Below are 18,043 nucleotides of genomic sequence, written 5' to 3' on the forward strand. Positions count from 1 at the left end.
CATACGATCAATCATATCTACCAGACAATGCCAGGCTGTTACCTGTCCAAAAACTCAATCACATCTCCCAGACACTGCCAGGGTTTTACCTGTCCATACACTAAGTCATATCTATCAGACACTGTCAGGATGTTACCTGTCCATACATTCATATCTACCAGACACTGCCAGGGAGTTACCTGTCAATACACTCAATCACATCTCCCAGACACTGCCAGGGTGTTATCTGTCCATACACTCATATCTACCAGACACTGCCAGGGTGTTACCTGTCCATACATTCATATCTCCCAGACACTGCCAGGGTGTTACCTGTCCATACATTCATATCTACCAGACACTGCCAGGATGTTACCTGTCCATACACTCATCTACAAGACACTGCCAGGGAGTTACATGTCCATACACTCATCTACCAGACACTGCCAGGGAGTTACCTGTCAATACACTCAATCACATCTCCCAGACACTGCCAGGGTGTTACCTGTCCATACACTCATATCTACCAGACACTGCCAGGGTGTTACCTGTCCATACATTCATATCTCCCAGACACTGCCAGGGTGTTACCTGTCCATACACTCAATCATATCTACCTGACACTGCCAGGGTGTTACCTGTCCATACACTCAATCATATCTACCAGACACTGCCAGGGTGTTACATGTCCATACATTCATATCTACCAGACACTGCCAGGGTGTTACCTGTCCATACATTCATATCTCCCAGACACTGCCAGGGTGTTACCTGTCCATACATTCATATCTACCAGACACTGCCAGGGTGTTACCTGTCCATACACTCATATCTACCAGACAATGCCAGGGTGTTACCTGTCCATACACTCAATCATATCTACCAGACACTGCCAGGGTGTTACCTGTCCATACATTCATATCTACCAGACACTGCAAGGGAGTTACCTGTCCATACATTCAATCATATCTACCAGACACTGTCAGGATGTTACCTGTCCATACACTCAATCATATCTACCAGACAATGTCAGGCTGTTACCTGTCCATACATTCATATCTACCAGACACTGCCAGGGTGTTACTTGTCCATACACTCATATCTACCAGACACTGCCAGGATGTTACCTGTCCATACACTCAATCATATCTACCAGACAATGTCAGGCTGTTACCTGTCCATACATTCATATCTACCAGACACTGCCAGGGTGTTACTTGTCCATACACTCATATCTACCAGACACTGCCAGGGTGTTACTTGTCCATACACTCAATCATATCTACCTGACACTGCAAGGTTGTTATCTGTCCATACACTCAATCATATCTACCAGACACTGCCAGGATGTTACCTGTCCATACATTCAATCATATCTACCAGACACTGCCAGGGAGTTACATGTCCATACACTCAATCATATCTACCAGACAATGTCAGGCTGTTACCTGTCCATACATTCATATCTACCAGACACTGCCAGGGTGTTACTTGTCCATACACTCATATCTACCAGACACTGCCAGGGTGTTACTTGTCCATACACTCAATCATATCTACCAGACACTGCCAGGGTGTTACCTGTCCATACATTCATATCTACCAGACACTGCCAGGGTGTTACTTGTCCATACACTCAATCATATCTACCAGACACTGCCAGGGTGTTACTTGTCCATACACTCATATCTACCAGACACTGCAAGGTTGTTATCTGTCCATACACTCAATCATATCTACCAGGTAATGCCAGGATGTTACCTGTCCATACATTCAATCATATCTACCAGACACTGCCAGGATGTTACCTGTCCATACACTCAATCATATCTACCAGACACTGCCAGGATGTTACCTGTCCATACATTCAATCATATCTACCAGACACTGCCAGGGAGTTACATGTCCATACACTCAATCATATCTACCAGACACTGCCAGGGAGTTACATGTCCATACACTCAATCATATCTACCAGACACTGCCAGGGAGTTACATGTCCATACACTCAATCATATCTACCAGACACTGCCAGGGAGTTACATGTCCATACACTCAATCATATCTACCAGACACTGCCAGGGTGTTACATGTCCATACACTCAATCATATCTACCAGACACTGCAAGGTTGTTATCTGTCCATACATTCAATCATATCTACCAGACACTGCCAGGGTGTTACCTGTCCATACACTCATATCTACCAGACACTGCCAGGGTGTTACCTGTCCATACACTCATATCTACCAGACACTGCCAGGGTGTTACCTGTCCATACACTCATATCTACCAGACACTGCCAGGGTGTTACCTGTCCATACACTCATATTGGACAATGTGTTACCTGTACAGATCGTGGTCAGCCCGTTGACCAGCTCGACGTGACTGTCCTGGAAACAGACTCTGCTGTAGTAGCGGGTGCAGGTGTTGTTGATGCTGCACACCACGCCCCCCACGGACCGGTTCCTCACAGACGAGTCGTGGTATGTGTCGATACCAATCACCATGAAAGGTGTAGTGAACTGAAGAAATGAGGGTGTTGTTGTTATACAAGCTTTCTGTGACAAGGTCTACAACCATTTGTGTGAGTGAGTGAGTGAGTGAGTGAGTGAGTGAGTGAGTGAGTGAGTGAGTGAGTGAGTGAGTGAGTGAGTGAGTTTGATTGGTTGATTGATTGATTGAATGATTGAATGATTGATTGATTGATTGATTGATTGCACACTTAATTGCTGCGCCCCTCAACCAGTTAAGTCATAAGTAAGTAGAAAATATCAAATCAGAGTGGGTGTCACACAGATTTCGTGAAATGACTTTCAGAATATTTCCCAAGGTATGTCCTGATTATTTAAGTACAGATACTGTAATAATAACTGAAAAAGCAAGAATCCCAACCCCCTCAATACCCAATCCCTATTAGCCTATCCTACTCGGGTACCTGACGTGGTTCTCAAGAGATGGGTACAAAATGTCTGATTATGAATAGTTTGACCGTAGCCCTGGCAAAATGTATCTAGATACACGTACAGACAGATCTGGTCATGCATACACTTAAGTTGACTGAAGCCTTATCTTTACTCAAACATATTAAAGTCTGAAGGTATGCATTCATTGACGGAAAGAAAGTGAACACTAATGACTTGAAGTTTTACAATGGAGTTCAAGATAATATACATGTCATTAACAATATATCATGTAACTCACATTGGGTCCGGGTAGTCCTGTGGGTAGCCAGGTCCTACTCAGTACCCATCCGACCCGAGTACCCAAATTACCCGTCCCTGCCCTACCATTTAGTACAATAATAGATAACAATCCCTCAGAAAATTCTGTTGCCTGCTGCCAACGTCTCCTCTTCTAGGGAGTAAACCTGTACTGTTGGACACTCTATACGCCTTCGATAGTTTATCATCTTATGAGCAGAGGGGTAGCCTTGTGGTTAAAGTGTTCACTTGTACCACTTGACCAAAGTTTGATTCCCCATATAGGTGTCCCTCGTCCTGATATTGCTGGAATATTGCTTAGAGCAGAGTAAAACCCCACTCACTCACTCAGTATCATAATTAGAGGCAGTGGCATAGCCTAGTGGTTAAACAGTTTGCTTGTCACGCCAAAGACCCGGGTTCGATTCCCCACTCGGGCACAATGTGAAAAGCCCTGGTGTCCACCACTGTCATATAGCTAGAATATTGCTCAACTCACTCACTCACTCAACATAATCCCAGGCCCCCCTGACAGCATGCAGTTCTCACAGCTATCTCCACTTCTCATGTTTGTTTGTTTGTTTATTGTTTACTGTACACCACACTCCGCAATATTCCAGTCTGTAGGTGAGGTGAAATTGGGTTTAACGTCGCGTCCAAGATTATTGCACTTATATAGCGACGTGCATGCACGTGTATGTATGTGTGTGGCTGCTTGTACTAGTCTGGACTGATGCAATTTATAGTGCTAGCACACTGAGATACCATGCCGCAGTTTAACATGAATACCCCACTCAGACACAGTATACTGACGCCGAGCCGACCAGTCCTTGTTTTAGCCCTTTAATGCCGAGAGCCAGACAGGGTAACAACAAGCACCATCTTTTAACGTCTTTTGGTATGACATGGCCAGGGATCGAACCCCTGACCTTCCGCTCTCCGAGTGGACACTCTACCACTAAACCACGGAGGCGGTCCGGTGGACTGTAAATAATCAAGTCTGGATCAGACAATCCAGTGATTAACATCATGAGCATCAATCTACACAGTTGGACATGATGACATTCATCAAACATGTCAGCGAGCCTGAACTCCTAATCCCATTAGTCGCCTCTTACAAGCATGGGCTGCTGAAGACCAATTCTAACCCGGATCTTCACGGGTTGTAACACTAGTGTCTGCACTTACAGGAATCTCCACCGCCCACGCTTCTCCTCCCAGTTTACAGTTGAGCTGTATTGCTATCTTCGTAGCCACCGACATCATCATCTGCCTCTTACACAGCGTCCTCTGTAACACGACTTGACTTGGAACTGCAAGAGGAAAGACCACAACTGACATGGCTGATATCTCCACTCAGCTCCCAGACACATGGCACTTTACTTAAGAACATTTCCTGCAAGTTGGTTGGTTTGTTGTTCATCGCCGCACTCAGGAATATTCCCGCTATATGACGGCGGTCTGTAAATAATCAAGTCTGGACCAGACAATCCAGTGATTGACATCATGAGCATCGATCCACGCAGTTGGGATCGATGACATGCATCAACCAAGTCAGCGAGTCTGACCACCCGATCCCGTTAGTTGCCTTTTACTACAAGCATAGTTGCCATTTACGGCAAACATGGGGTGCTGAAGACCTATTCTACCCCGGATCTTCACGGGGTTTTCCTGCAAGTAACATATGATATAGGCATATTCCAATTCATGTATTCCATCAAATCTACTTCTCATAAGTGACCCATCTTGATGTCACATACAGTTTACCTATTCATTATGACTCTGAGCCTACTAGTTCTTGTTTTATCCCCATAGTACCCAGCACCAGTCAGTGTGAAGTGAGGTGAAATGGGGCGTGCGTGCGCGCGCTTCCACTAGTCCGGACTAATGCCAATTTGATAGTGCTAGCCCAATGAGATACCATGCAGCAGTTAACATGAATACCCCCCTCAGACACAGAATACTGACTCCGAGCCTTCCAGTCCTTGTTTTAGCCCCTTTATGCCAAGCGCCAGGCAGGGTAATATCAAGTATCATCTTTTATCGTTTTATCGTATGATGCGGCCGGGGGATGAAACCACCAAACTTCCACTCCCCAGGGTGACGCTATCCACATAGCTGGGCCATTTGATTTAAAAAAAAGACAGTACCTTATTCAACATAATAAACGCGCAGGGTGTGTCAAAATTAGAAATAGGGGGCTCTTATTAGAATATTACTTTGGTGAAAAAATCAGAGTGAAAGATAAATTTTGTGGTTTATGCTAGCAGCCTGAAATGCTTATGTATGACAGATATATTTTTCCAGAATTAAATTGCCAATAATAAAGGGTGCATATAACACACGGGTTCGATTATACGCGAATAGGGGAAGGAAGCGGTGCGTATTATATGCGAAAAGGGGAAGGAAGCGGTGCGTATTATAGGCGAATAGGGGTCGGAAGCAGTGTGTATTATACGCGAATAGGGGAAGGAAGCGGTGCGTATTATACGCGAATAGGGGAAGGAAGCGGTGCGTATTATACGCGAATAGGGGAAGGAAGCGGTGCGTATTATACGCGAATAGGGGAAGGAAGCGGTGCGTATTATACGCGAATAGGGGAAGGAAGCGGTGCGTATTATACGCGAATAGGGGTCGGAAGCAGTGTGTATTATACGCGAATAGGGGAAGGAAGCGGTGCGTATTATACGCGAATAGGGGAAGGAAGCGGTGCGTATTATATGCGAATAGGGGAAGGAAGCGGTGCGTATTATATGCGAATAGGGGTCGGAAGGGGTGCTAATTGGGATTGTTCACAAGCCAATATATTAGCAAATCTCGACGTGGACGCTTATTAGAGCGGGGCGCTTATTACGTCGAATACGGTAATAATATTTCATATGTCATTGTTTGATTCAATGTGGAACATTCATGTCAGTCAAAAATATGGGGATGTTGGGTATAGTATTACAGTATGGGAGTTATTATCGTCTTAACGCTACAATCCCTTTGTACAATCCACAAAGCGATCTTAGCGCTAAGATGATTGTAACTCCCATACTATGACAGGTTTATGATCGTCGTAGACTTAAGATATCTTTGTGGAACAGGGCCCCGGACAAATGGGAAAAACTCTCCCACCAACGTTGGTTCGGTGGCTCCTGTAAAGAATGTCTTTAAACAGTTTTATAATCATATATTTCTTCACTATTTTATTATCATTTTTTTAAATAAATTTTTAACTTCCCCCTCTATGGTTTCCAAGAATTCTGCAATGCTATCCAACTGACCTGGCCTCTCGCATGTACAGAACTTCTTGATGGCATCGTATCGGTCCTTCCTGTTGTTGCTGGCGATGCACACCACCAGCTGGATGTCAGGGGTCACACAGTTCCTCAGAGCCCTCACATACGTTTCATTCCGGTCATCATCAATGAAAATACTGAACAAAACACACACCACATTGGGAGTAAGCATGTGTGTTATGCAAGGCATTCGACAAGGCAACATGGATGAGTGAGTTAATATTTAACGTCACATCGGCAATATTTCAGCCATATCGTGATGAGAAGTTATACATTAAGAATACATATATTTAGATTAAATAAAAACCTGTCATCGATGGACATTAAAATAACTAGAATATCACAGATTAATATTTAAAACTAGTGTACAACCATAAAAAGATATCACTATATGTAACAATACTTAATAAAAAAGGGCTACAGATCGCCAGCAGCTAAAGGTAGATCACCATAGTGAGTGAGTGAGTATGGTTTTACACTGCTTTTAGCAATATTCTGGCAATATCAAGGCGGGGGACACCAGAAATTGGCTTCACACATTGTACCCTTGTCGGGAATTGAACCGGGGTCATTGGCGTGACGAGCAAAAGCTTCAACCACTAGGCTACCTGACCACCCCTAACAATGCTATTGGGTCCATGGGGACTTACAGTACCATTGCTACCTGCATCGACCCTAGCCGGATTTACATTATCCCTTAGGATGTTGGCAATCATTGTCAAATTTATGCATGTATTAACTGATTTCAGTGCAAATTAAGTATCGCAACATGTATCACGTGACCCACAAAACAAATAACAATACATAACATTACAAGTCATGACACCCATAATTTGTTTGTTTATCGCAGGCACTCAGCAATATTCCAGCGATATGACGGCCGTCTGTAAATAATCAAATCTGGACCAGACAATCCAGTGCTTGACATGATGAGCACTGATCTTCACAATCGAGATGTATGATGACATGCATCAACCAAGTCAGCTAGTCTAACCACCCGATCCCGTTAGTCGCCTGTTATGACATAGCTGTCAACCCCTGGATGTCTAAATGCGTGAGAAGCCAAGGTGCAGGGCCTCCAAGCCCCGCTGGCGGGGGGGTGGGTGGTGGGGCTGGGGATAGCCACACCCACAAATGAATGATTTTAAGACCATTTTAATGGCCTTAGAGAGCATGTATTCTGAAAAATTATATTTTTATCTACATTTTATATGAATACGTGAGAATTCCAACCTTGTGCGAGTGTGACATAGGTGATAAATGTGTGAGACTCACGCGAGATGCGTGAGCGTTGATAGATATGTTACGAATGCATGGGTTGTTCAAGACTAATTCTAAGCCCTGTACTGTGTTGAGGCAGGTTCCGCTTACTATTCCGGCGGTGAGAACCTCATGTCCATCGGTGGCCCCACCATTTTGAGAGTCTGCACAAAGTCGATGGCCAAATGTTTGTATCTGCTGGGAGAGAGGACGATCCAGTTGCTAAGAGCAACAGTCACCAGGAGTTTCTTGCCCCGCACGCTACTGGACCACTCCGCATTTTGAGGGTTGTAAAAGAACTGCAAGGCATTGCATGGATGTCAAAAACATGAACTGAACCAACATATACATGTTACAAGCACATAGCATGGCAAGGTTTTAATCTGAATTAAAAAATACTCAAGCTGTATTGTACCCTGGGTAATGGATGAAGGGCTTTTCACCAATATTTGTTCACACTCACCTATTCATCATTCTATTGGTTTTTTCCCAAAATGAGTGAACATTTGACGTTTAAGAAAATATGAAATAATGTTTTAGATGTATATAAATATTGGCTTGAATCGGAAAGTAAATTTGCTTGTAAAATGGGTGGTGTGGGGGGGGGAGTGGGGAAAGAGTAGTAAACAAGTGCAAAAGTGAGCGTGGCTCACTAATACCCCCGACCCGCCTAGTGTGTCAGTAGTTTCAAATTGAATAGCTAGGATAGGGTTAGGGTTTGAAAAAATCATTAAAAAATGGAAAATTAATAAAAACAATTTTTTCTTTTGACTGCACCCCTCCATATAACATAGATTATATGTACTAAGTTTGAAATGAATCCACTGAATAGTTTAAGAGAATTCACGCGGACAAAGTTTTCAGACGGACGTTAGGGTTTGAAAAATTCATAAAAAAATGGAAAATTAATAAAAACAATGTTTTTCTTTTGACTACACCCCTCCATATAATACAGATTATATGTACTAAGTTTGAGATGAATCCACAGAATAGTTTAAGAGAAATCACACAGACAAAGTTTTCAGACGGACGTTAGGGTTTGAAAAATTCATAAAACAATGAAAAATTAAAAAAAACATTTTTTTTCTTTTGACTGCACCCCTTCATATGACACAGATTATATGTACTAGGTTTGAGATGAATCCACTGAATAGTTTAAGAGAAATGACGCGGACAAAGTTTTCAGACAGACGTTAGGGTTTGAAAAATTCATAAAAAAATTGAAATTTATAAAAACAATTTTTTACTTTTGACTGCACCCCTCCATATGACACAGATCATATGTACTAAGTTTGAGATGAATCCACTGAATAGTTTAAGAAAAATCGCACGGACAAAGTTTTCAGACAGATGGACGGACGGAACCTTGGTATAACTATATAAGAAAATGTTGGGGGTATAATAATTTATTACAGCAAGTGTATCGTCTTGTATCGATACAGTAAACAAGAGTCATCAGATGTCCCATGGACCCCCAGTGTTGAAAGGTAAGGCGAAACCCTGCCAACACTACAAACCACATCAGTGGGGTACGATGACCTCAGACAGTCAGGTCATGCAAACTAGATGCAAGGAACTACATATTCTGTAAAAACAATTTTCTTCCAAACAAATATCCACTCACCTTGGTGTTTCCACCATGGATGATGGGTTCAGGTCGAAGGAGACGCCCAGCCACTTCCACCAGTGTTTCCGAGAAGTGAAAGTCCCAGTTTTCAACTTCTTGTCGAGCTTGTTCATTTCTGAAAAGCAGAAGACATTGATTTGTAAACATAATCGCATGATAATATTAATCACTGGTTTGTCAGGTCCAGGCTTGGTTATTTACTTTCTTATAGCTGTCATATTGCTGAGTGGAGAGTTAAAAAACAAACAAAACAGACAAATTCTGTAGGGACGACAGGACAGAAGAATTGACAGTGCCTGTGATCAGTAGTGGAAAGATATAAAACAAAATTAAATTGATTGTTCTCATTGTTTAATGAAGAAACAATGTAAAAAAACTGAACAAGGTTTTGCAACATCATCTACAATAGCTGAAGTTGAATGCAGTTCATGATGCAAGTGAGTGAGTGAGTGAGTGAGTGAGTGAGTGAGTGAGTGAGTGGGGGAGGGAGGGAGGGAGGGAGCGAGTATATTTTTATCCCCGTGGGGGACACCGGAAATGAGCTTCATACAACGACCAATGTCAGGAATCAAACCCCTGCCTTCAGCATGACGAGCGAACGCTTTAACCACTAGGCTACCTGACCACACCTCTTGTCGTAATAGATGACTATGTTTGTCGTAAGAAGCGACAAATGGGATCAGATGGTTGGACTCGCTGACAGACTAATGCATGTCATCGTATCCCAATTGCGCAAATCGATACCAGATACTCATGACACTCGCACTCAGCAATATCCCAGGTATATGACGGCGGTCTCTAAATAATCGAGTCCGGACCAGACAATCCAGTGATTGACATCACGAGCATCGATCTATGCAATTGGGACAGGATGACATGCATCAACCAAGCCAACGAGCCTGACCACCCGAACCTGTTAGTCGCCTTTTACGACAAGCATTGTAGACCTATTCTACCCCGGATCTTCACTGGAAGCTCCAGTGTCAAGGCGTCACAGAACTCACCTCTCAAGCCTGTTCCTGAAACTCAGCAGTCTGGCAACCCGGTCATCCGGGGGAATCCTGGTGTGAACTGCCACATCTTTCATCACTTGGAAGTCGGCACGCATCTCATCGGGGAGCCCTGGAACAAACCACATGCTCCTTTATACCACTGCCCTTATACACATGGTACCAAAATAACCATCTTCCCCTGGCAAGAGAGTTAACTGACTTTAAAAGTCCAGTTACCGAACTACCAAGGCTGGAATTACTGGGCTCGATCGTAGTGCCACCAGTGGCTATTACCAGTTATGTCCCTTCTAAGCCTCTCCTATGGACCAATCAGATTCCACCTCTTGATCACTTGCGTTTGCTTCAAAACAAATGGTGGTGCCCAGTCAGGATGATCTGATCAATAATCAAGTTCTGTATTGTGATAAAACGGGTCTTACATTGCAAAATGCATCGCCCCGCCCCACCCCTACCCCCAGGAATGTCAATGGTCAGTCCCATACCTGTGATGATGCAGAGCTCTGGCACCAGGTAGATGGGTGCAGTCTGGCCACGGTTCCGGTCCCGGACTGTTGGCCTGGAGACCAGGAGTGGTTGGTCGGGATCTCTTATGTTTACTTGGTAGTGCTGGATCAACAACAGAATAATCAAGAGTGAAATAGCCATCTTCATAGGTCACACTGATTTTTTTCAGATTTTCTCGATTTTAACTAGGAATAGGAACTAAATGTCATGTTTTATTAGGCTAAATTTTTTTTGTCTCAAATTGTTTTATTCACTGCAAACTGAAAGGCCATAGGCCCATAGTTCAATGTATTTACAAGGTATGGGTGTTTCTTCTAACTAACAATTTTGCAATGAATAAAACAATTTGAAAAAAAAAAGTCTTGGTTCTCAGGCACCACCCGCATCATTGTAAAGTTCGACACACACTTCATTTTTCTCTCCATTTAAAAAAAATATATTAAAAATCCTGATATATTCCAAGTCCAACAAGTGTCAAATACTGTATTCCAGTATTTTACTCATCAAGGAATACATTGTAGGGAGGCCCTTTCCCAGGTTGATTGTACACAACTGTTTATTAATTACAGAACTGTTTATTGGTTACATACTAGTTTGAACAACTAGAACCGTCCACACGCAAAATATTTTCAAAAAACATTGCCTGAGAACTAATTCTTTTATTTTTTAAGCCTTAAATGTATTTTTTATGGTTAAAATGCCATTTATACTTATCCTGACTCATACTTATATCTTATCTCGTCTCATTTCTGGTTGGAACCACCCGATCCCGTTAGGCGCCTTTTACGACAAGCATAGTCACCTTTTACGACAAGCATAGTCACCTTTTACGACAAGCATAGTCACCTTTTACGGCAAGCATGGGTTGCTGAAGACCTATCCTACCCCGGAATCTTCACGGGTCGCTTTACTCTTAGCTGAGCATAAATACTTTTCTTGATAAGCACTCCATTTTTTATCAATCCCAAATTTGAAATATATGGATAAAGAATTTGAATTGAACTATTCATTGATAGGAATATTGAAACCACATTAATTTTAACTTAAGATTGAACTAGTTAGAGTCTGCTACCCAGGCAGGTTCAGTTGCCATGGAAACATTTCCAGGCATCAGATACACAATAACACCAACAAATTGAAAAACACAGTGCTTCATCTTATTGTATAAGTCTACTTTCTAGTTCTAAAAGGATGGCTTGGGTGCCATGGTAACAGCATACCTGCTGGAAGTACTCCTGATAGGTGATGTCGGTACCATTGGAGAGCTTGAAGCTGTCTTTCGGGGTGAGGTCGAAGTCTATGTCATCCACTCGGTAGGTTCGGTTGTTGTACCTGTTGAAGAAGGTAAGAAGTAGAGCTGTGTTCATAGGATCAGACCATATGTATTACCTTAATCACTGGGGCTGCGGCTGTGGTCCAGTGGATAGAGCGTCTGTTATTCAGAATGCCATCTCAACACTGAAGCTGGCTTGTAACTCCCACATTGTTTGGTACGTTAGGCTGGGTAGGTTAGCAGGTCAATTGGCTCATAAAAATCCAGGATGGGTAATTTGTGATCAAAAGAATCATGGGAATGGATCTAGCCTTGGAATGTAAAGGATGCAGTCTACCTGGTGAGGACAATGCAGCCTATAGATATAAAGGATGCAGTCTTTAGACATAAAGGATGCAGTCTACCTGGTGAGGACAATGCAGCCTATAGATATAAAGGATGCAGTCTTTAGACATAAAGGATGCAGTCTACCTGGTGAGGACAATGCTCTCTATAGATATAAAGGATGCAGTCTACCTGGTGAGGACAATGCAGCCTATAGATATAAAGGATGCAGTCCATAGATATAAAGGATGCAGTCTTTAGAATTAAAGGATGCAGTCTATAGACATAAAGGATGCAGTCGACCTGGTGAGGACCATGCAGCCTATAGATATAAAGGATGCAGTCTTAAGACATAAATGATGCTGCCTATAGATATAAATGATGCAGTCTATAGATATAAAGGATGCAATCTATAGATATAAAGGATGCAGCCTATAGATATAAAGGATGCAGCCTATAGATATACAGGATGCAATCTATAGATATAAAGGATGCAGCCTATAGATATAAAGGATGCATCCTATAGATATAAAGGATGCAGCTATAGATATAAAGGATGCAGTCTACCTGGTGAGGATGATGCAGCCTATTACTCTCCGACGGACATCATCCATGTTCTCTCGCCTCGCGTATTCCAGGGACATGACATCCAGACATGTGTCCATCCGTATCATCTTGTGTGCCACATCCACGTTCAGCAGCACCTGGTCCTCGTACGGCAGGATCGACGCTGCCACACCAGGGATTACCTGCAGGCTGAAAGCAGGAAGTAAATTATGAGATAAACATCATTAACATTATTATTGTATATAATCATGATAATATTAATATGAAAAGACGAATTAGTGGTTAAAGCGTTGACTCATCACGCCGAAGACCGGGTTCGATTCCAGACAAGGGTACAATCTGTGAAGCCCATTTCTGGTGCCCCCCGCCGTGATATTGCTGAAATATTGCTAAAAGCGGCGTAAAACCATACTCACACACTCATTCACTAAGCATGCACAGGACTCACCTATGCCTAGGGATGTTGATTCTGCTATCAAAGTCATAGTAGTGTCTCTGAACCTGTTTCATGCCTAGCTGTGCCAACAACCTGCAACAGAGAGAACAGATGTGTAGCTCATTGTTCAGACATGAGAATAAAATTATTACCGTATTCGATGTAATAAGCGCCCCGTTCTAATAAGCGTCCACGGTGATATTTGCCAATATATTGGCTAGTGATCAATCCCAATGAGCACCTCTTCCGATTGATCAATGTACACAAGACTTATTTATTCGCGTATAATAGGCACTCGTGTGTTACATGCACCCTTAATTATGGGCAATTAAATTCTGGAAAAATATATTTGTCGTGTATAATAAGCACAGACTTTTCTTTTGTATCATTTCAGGTACATAAATCTAAAAATATACGATCTTTCAACTCTGTTTTTTTCTTACCAAAATTATATTCCAATAAGAGCCCCCTATTTCTTATTTTGAGAGCGCCCTGGGCGCTTATTACGTCGAATACGGTAATATTATTAGGTCTTTGCAAGGCATTTAGAAGTGATACACATAAGGAAGAGAATATATGGATGTCAACTTCTTTATTATGAGGAACACCTTTCAGAGTATACACTTACTCCTTCATCAGGTGAATGAATGCCATGAGGCAGAGATCATATATATATGTACATCTAAGGACATCTAAGGACAACAAAATTAATAAGATAACAGGTAGAAGGGTAGAAGCTAACAAAGAAATCCAACAGATGACTGGCCCTGATATTCCAACAGGGATTTAGCTGGACCTGATTAGCGGTTGTCATATGCTGAAATTCTGCAGCTAATGGCAGTAAGAAGGCTTACATTAGAATTAAACATTTCCCAATTGATGTACAATATCAGGTATATAAAAGTGTTTAATCCTCTTCCTCTATCCGTGCGCGAAATACGCTACAGTCGGAAAGCGCACGTTAAATCTCCTATATCAGTCAGTCTTCCTCTATATTGGTCCTGTTGTCAGTGAATAACATCTTAGCAATAACATTTGTTGTAACTGTGCTGAACACGAAAAGGGATCATAAATATTTTTTGGATATTTTTATGAAATTGTGTGCTCAGTCTTCACTACAAAAATATATCGCTGTGTATAAGGCGACCCCACGTATAAGACGACCCCCCTGTACACGCCTTAAAAATCAACCCAAAATCCTATACTCCGTGTATAAGGCGACCTGGAATGAAACACATCACAAGTCTGACTGATGTACCGGTAGAAGATTTAACGTGCTCTTGCCGACTGTAGCGTATTTCGCACACGGACATCACAAATTAGTAAGTTAGTTACTTGGGAGATTTAATGTGCGCTTTCCGACTGATGCGTATTTCGCACACATCACAAGTGCGCACACAAACCTTATATATGCAATAAAAATATGTTTATCTTGCGTTGTTTTTTTTCTACAATGATAGGTCGCGTGTGTAACTCCAGCACACGTCGCCATTTTGTGTTTACACGGTACGACACCAAATTGGTGCCCGTAAAATAAAATTCATTTCTGAAGTAATAACATATAAGAGACAATGGTGAGTAATTTAATCGCCAATTAACTATGTTGTAACTAACTAGGCTTATGTTCGCTTCACATTCAGCGTGTTTATTCCACAATCACTTGTACACACCGTCTCCAACACTTGTTAATACAACTGTAAAAACAGCGGGAATTGATTTCAGCTTCACCGGTTATCACATGTTAGGTCACATGTGCAATATGCAAATGATTACTGGTACTTCCGGCTCTCTACTCACGGATGTTGATTGTTTTACCGTGTCAGCTGGTTTGACAATCTGCATCGAGGAGAGGGTCATTTCAACTTTATTTGCAGAAATTATTAAACTTTATTCAAGGAAAAGAGATACAAATCATGTTTATGTATGGAAATAGTTATTTGAACAGTTATTTAGGACAAAATGCGAAGTTTTATTGTCAAATGCTGGGCTGGCTATCGGATGCCGGTTGACATCGCGAGTGGAAAAAAATGTGAGATCTTCGACTCCGTGTATAACACGAGCCCCCTTCTTAGCCCCCTCATTTTAGGTACGAAAAACTCGCCTTATACACAGCGATATACGGTATTAAAAAAATATTCATGTTCCCTAACATTTTTAGTTCAGTATATGAACATAAAGTGGTAAATTTATAGTTTGTTTGTTGTTTAACGCCGCACTCAGCATTATTCCAGCTATATGACAGCGGTCTGTAAATAATCAAGTCTGGACCAGACAATCGAGTCATTGATCATGTTGATATCATAAGCATCGATCCATGCAATGGGGATACGATGACATGCATCAACGAAGTCAGCGAGCCTGACCACCTGATCCCGTTAGTCGCCTCTTACGACAAGCACAATCGCTTTTTACGGCAAGGATGGGTTGCTGAAGACCTATTTGTAGTTCGATTTGGGAATTTTTTAAAAATTTTATGCAGACAAGGGGCCAAATATTGATCAGTTCCAGATAAATCCCTGGGATACAAAAGATAAATCAATTATGTTTACAAAATGGCCCAGAGGAGAGTTTGAACTAAGTTATGAACCGTCTAAAAGCAAAAAGAGTAAAAAAACATTGGGATACCTTACAGTGAAACAATACAGTTGTTGCGGTATAAATCAAAACGATGACGGCAGGCGAAAGAAAAACCACATGCAGCATGCAGACAACTGAAGTCATGACATGTAAGATTGAACACCCTTCATCCCTGCCCTGGTGGCTCTGTGGGAACACAGTGGGTAACAATACTAAACATGATATGTGAGGTTGCAGGTTCGATTCAAGTCATAGAAATTGCAAGAGCTACAGATAAGCTGTGTATACAGTCATGTCCCGCTTATACGGACTTCAGATATCCGGAACCGGACGGTCATTTTCATACACAAAACACTGAAATGCACACAAAATTGTCTCACTTATCCGGACAATACACTTCCGCTGGTGGTCATCCTTCCGCTGGTGGTAATCCTTTGATTCGTGAGAAGTCAATTAACCAAGTCACACTGAGTTACGTTTGAGACGAGCTTGTTTATTGTACATGTAATCCCCTTCGATAAATATGGCGTCTGTGGAGGTCAGAGGTCAAAGTTGTGTGAGAATGGCCTGTCAACCAGCGAAACGTAAGCGACACGCAGTTACAGCATGCGAAAAAAGGGAAATTTGTCTGTTTGAAGAAAAACACCCGTCAGCAAGTTTAGACACCATCAGTAAGCATTATGGCACTGAATTTGGACATACCATGGGAAAATCGACAATTGGTGACAGTTCAAACTTCCATGACAGACTTTTTGAAACGTGTATGAATAAAGATTGAGTGGATGTATCTGTTTGCTCTGTCATCTGTCATGAGTTGCATAATTGAAGGGAAGTAACTCTTCCAGTAAGAAGCTGGTTTCAGTTATACGGAAATTCGTTTATACGGACGAATTGTTAAATGTTGCAAGTGTCCGTATAAACGAGGCACGACTGTATGAGTAAAATACCCAATTAAAATAGAATCCCTAGAGTAAAAACTCAATTGCTCAAAAAGTTGTCTGGAGCTCTGAATTGGAGTCAAAAATCAACATTAGATGCATATTAAAAGCTATTGATATAACTCAACTGTAAAATCTAAGTCTAACAATTCCTCTGTAAAAGCCTCTAAGCAGGTCTCACTTGAAAGTAGTCCCTCTCACAAGGTGACAATGAGATAGCAAGATACCTACAATACCAGAGGCAATTGATTTATAAATGTATTGGAAGGATAAGTTAGCTGTGCCTTACCTTCTGAAGATAATATTGAACACTTGAATGGCCTGTGGAACATCGGGGGGCAGCTCTGTCCTCAACGTGATGGTGACCCTGATCCGAGCCGAGTCATACTGTCGCGTTGAATATACCTCCGTCACCTACACCAACCAGAAAGTTATTTACTAGGTTATAAAAAAAAGTTTATATTGATCTGCAGGCACGTATGCTTGTGTGAGCTTGTGCGAGCATGCGTTCGTCCAAAATAATGCCAGTTTTCTATTTCTAGCCCCCTGAGATACCATGGTACAGACTAACATGGATATCATAACCCATACAGTGAGTGAGTGAGTGAGTTGGGTTTAACGCCGCTTTTAACAGTATTACAGTTATATCGCGGCGTGTCAACTTAATGTGGGAGGAAAGCCCCAAGTGATGCAGGTCTCAGACGTTTACCACTTCATGAGCACGGGTATGGTGCTGACAAACCTAGAAACATAATCGGGGCGAACCGGGATTCGAACCCACAATCAGAGGTTTCTGGCATGTTCAAGGGACGCAACTCTGCACAGCGAATCGCGGCGCCTAAGACGACTGGGCCACCCGTGCCCCCTACCCCAGCCAGACAGGATACTCACTCCCAGCCGACCTGTCCTTGTTTTAGCTCCTTAATGCTGAGTGCCAGGCAGGGTAACAACAAGTATCATCTCTTAACCCAGGGTTAGAAATTGGCACTAGTCCCATAGTCCTTGCCAAACTGCCCAATAGTTAAGGTATCATGAGGACAAGTAGATATTTGCCATTTT

At 42.2% G+C, this 18,043-nt stretch overlaps 1 protein-coding gene across 3 annotated transcripts in view; it reads right to left on the reverse strand.

Annotated features, from left to right (window-relative positions):
• The window catches only part of LOC124117352 (piwi-like protein 1), a 28,702-nt gene that overhangs the window by 7,294 nt on the left and 3,365 nt on the right, over positions 1 to 18,043 (reverse strand). The window contains exons 1-12 of one of the 3 annotated variants that reach the window (XM_048401263.1): positions 17,274 to 17,399; positions 16,100 to 16,232; positions 13,482 to 13,562; positions 13,034 to 13,222; positions 12,090 to 12,201; positions 10,848 to 10,971; positions 10,357 to 10,474; positions 9,350 to 9,467; positions 7,837 to 8,024; positions 6,451 to 6,602; positions 4,370 to 4,494; positions 2,326 to 2,503 (exon numbers count right to left, since the gene is read on the reverse strand). In XM_048401263.1, coding sequence (XP_048257220.1) covers positions 2,326 to 2,503; positions 4,370 to 4,494; positions 6,451 to 6,602; positions 7,837 to 8,024; positions 9,350 to 9,467; positions 10,357 to 10,474; positions 10,848 to 10,971; positions 12,090 to 12,201; positions 13,034 to 13,222; positions 13,482 to 13,543 — 1,366 coding nt within the window. In that variant the 5' untranslated portion in view covers positions 13,544 to 13,562; positions 16,100 to 16,232; positions 17,274 to 17,399. Of the gene's footprint in view, positions 1 to 2,325; positions 2,504 to 4,369; positions 4,495 to 6,450; positions 6,603 to 7,836; positions 8,025 to 9,349; positions 9,468 to 10,356; positions 10,475 to 10,847; positions 10,972 to 12,089; positions 12,202 to 13,033; positions 13,223 to 13,481; positions 13,563 to 16,094; positions 16,233 to 17,273; positions 17,400 to 18,043 lie in introns of those variants that run through there. The other 2 variants (XM_048401262.1, XM_048401261.1) reach the window with 2 other exon arrangements.

The sequence above is a fragment of the Haliotis rufescens genome, unplaced genomic scaffold (genome assembly GCF_023055435.1).
Source record: "Haliotis rufescens isolate VD_foot unplaced genomic scaffold, xgHalRufe1.0.p SCAF_21, whole genome shotgun sequence".
NCBI classification, from domain to species: Eukaryota; Metazoa; Mollusca; class Gastropoda; order Lepetellida; family Haliotidae; genus Haliotis; species Haliotis rufescens.